At 44.2% G+C, this 1,141-nt stretch overlaps 1 protein-coding gene across 1 annotated transcript; it reads left to right on the top strand.

Annotated features, from left to right (window-relative positions):
* Positions 1-24: 24 nt before the first annotated feature.
* Positions 25-1,136, top strand: LOC107736023 (coiled-coil domain-containing protein 86-like; the record flags this gene model as incomplete). The annotated part of the gene is made up of 2 exons (XM_016547541.1): positions 25-679; positions 962-1,136. Coding segments are annotated over exons 1-2 (705 nt in total), but the record flags the coding sequence as incomplete, so codon positions are not given.
* Positions 1,137-1,141: the final 5 nt, after the last annotated feature.

Genomic DNA, 1,141 nt, shown 5'->3' with positions numbered 1-1,141 from the left:
ACCTAAAAGCTGGTATGCAACTCGCCATTAAACCCACAGAAGAAGAAGAAGAAGAAGAAGCACAGGAGGAATGCACGTGTGTTTCCGCACATGTGTAGATTTTATTACAGTTGAAATATTTTTGTATTGTATTGATCGACACAACGCTGATGATGTCTGCGTCTGTAAACAAAAAAACAAACGGCGGAGATGCTGTTTCAAAGGCAGAAGCTCTCGATAACGAAGAGGACTCTCCTATTGTGAGCCGCACACGGAGCGGTCGCAGACTGCGGACACCCGCGGCCAAAACCCCCGTCCTCCGGACCAGAAAGTCTGTTGTGCGAGAAGATCCGGCAGAAAGCACCGAGTCTCGGCAGGAATCCCCACCCGATGAGTGTACAGCAGACACTCAAGGCGATCAGTGCAGTCCAGAGACAGAACCAGTGTGTCCAGATGTGTCTACATCAGCAGCTGTCAGTCAAGAGTCAGTGCCGGACACTGCAGGTTTGATAGGGTCAGATCAGACCAGTGAGAAGGAAAATGTGGTAAATAATACAGAGACTGAATCCACTGGTCCCACTGACCCTAAGAAAAGGGCCAAAAAAAGGACTCACTCAGAATCCAGTGAGAAGAAAAGTAAGATGGTACCTCTTGGGAAACCTAAATCTGGAAGAGTATGGAAAGACAGAAATAAGCAAAGGTGATTAACACTATAAAGTTTCTTATTACTGTCCTGATAGCACTTGGCTTGTTTAATTTTTTAGTTTTTGTGTCTGTGTTTGCATTCACGTTCTTGCATGTTTATCAATCCATAATAATACTTGGATACATCAACTTTTTCTCTGTTTTCTAACCCGTTTTGTTTTGTGTCTTATTTTTGTAGTCTTGTCTGCACTATTTGTCTGTTTACTAATACTAGTACATTTGTGTTTCTTCTGTCTGGTATCTATGTGACGTGTTCAGCGCTGGCTTTGTTTCGTAGGTTCTCCGCTCTGTTGAGAGACAAACCTCTGCGTACATCATGGGAAAAGAAGATGGAGGCCAAGAGAGAGAAGCAGCTGGTGAAGCAGTACCACCAACAGCTGAAAGATGAGCAGGCCAGAGAGAAAGAGGCGAGTTTATGCACCAAAACTGCGCGTTTTTGTCTCTCTATTTTTATTGA

This window comes from Sinocyclocheilus rhinocerous, unplaced genomic scaffold (assembly GCF_001515625.1).
Source record: "Sinocyclocheilus rhinocerous isolate Xijiao unplaced genomic scaffold, SAMN03320098_v1.1 C36445288, whole genome shotgun sequence".
Classification (NCBI taxonomy): domain Eukaryota; kingdom Metazoa; phylum Chordata; class Actinopteri; order Cypriniformes; family Cyprinidae; genus Sinocyclocheilus; species Sinocyclocheilus rhinocerous.
The sequence above is the reverse complement of the archived record's forward strand: the minus strand, read 5'-3'. Positions and strand labels throughout refer to the sequence as shown.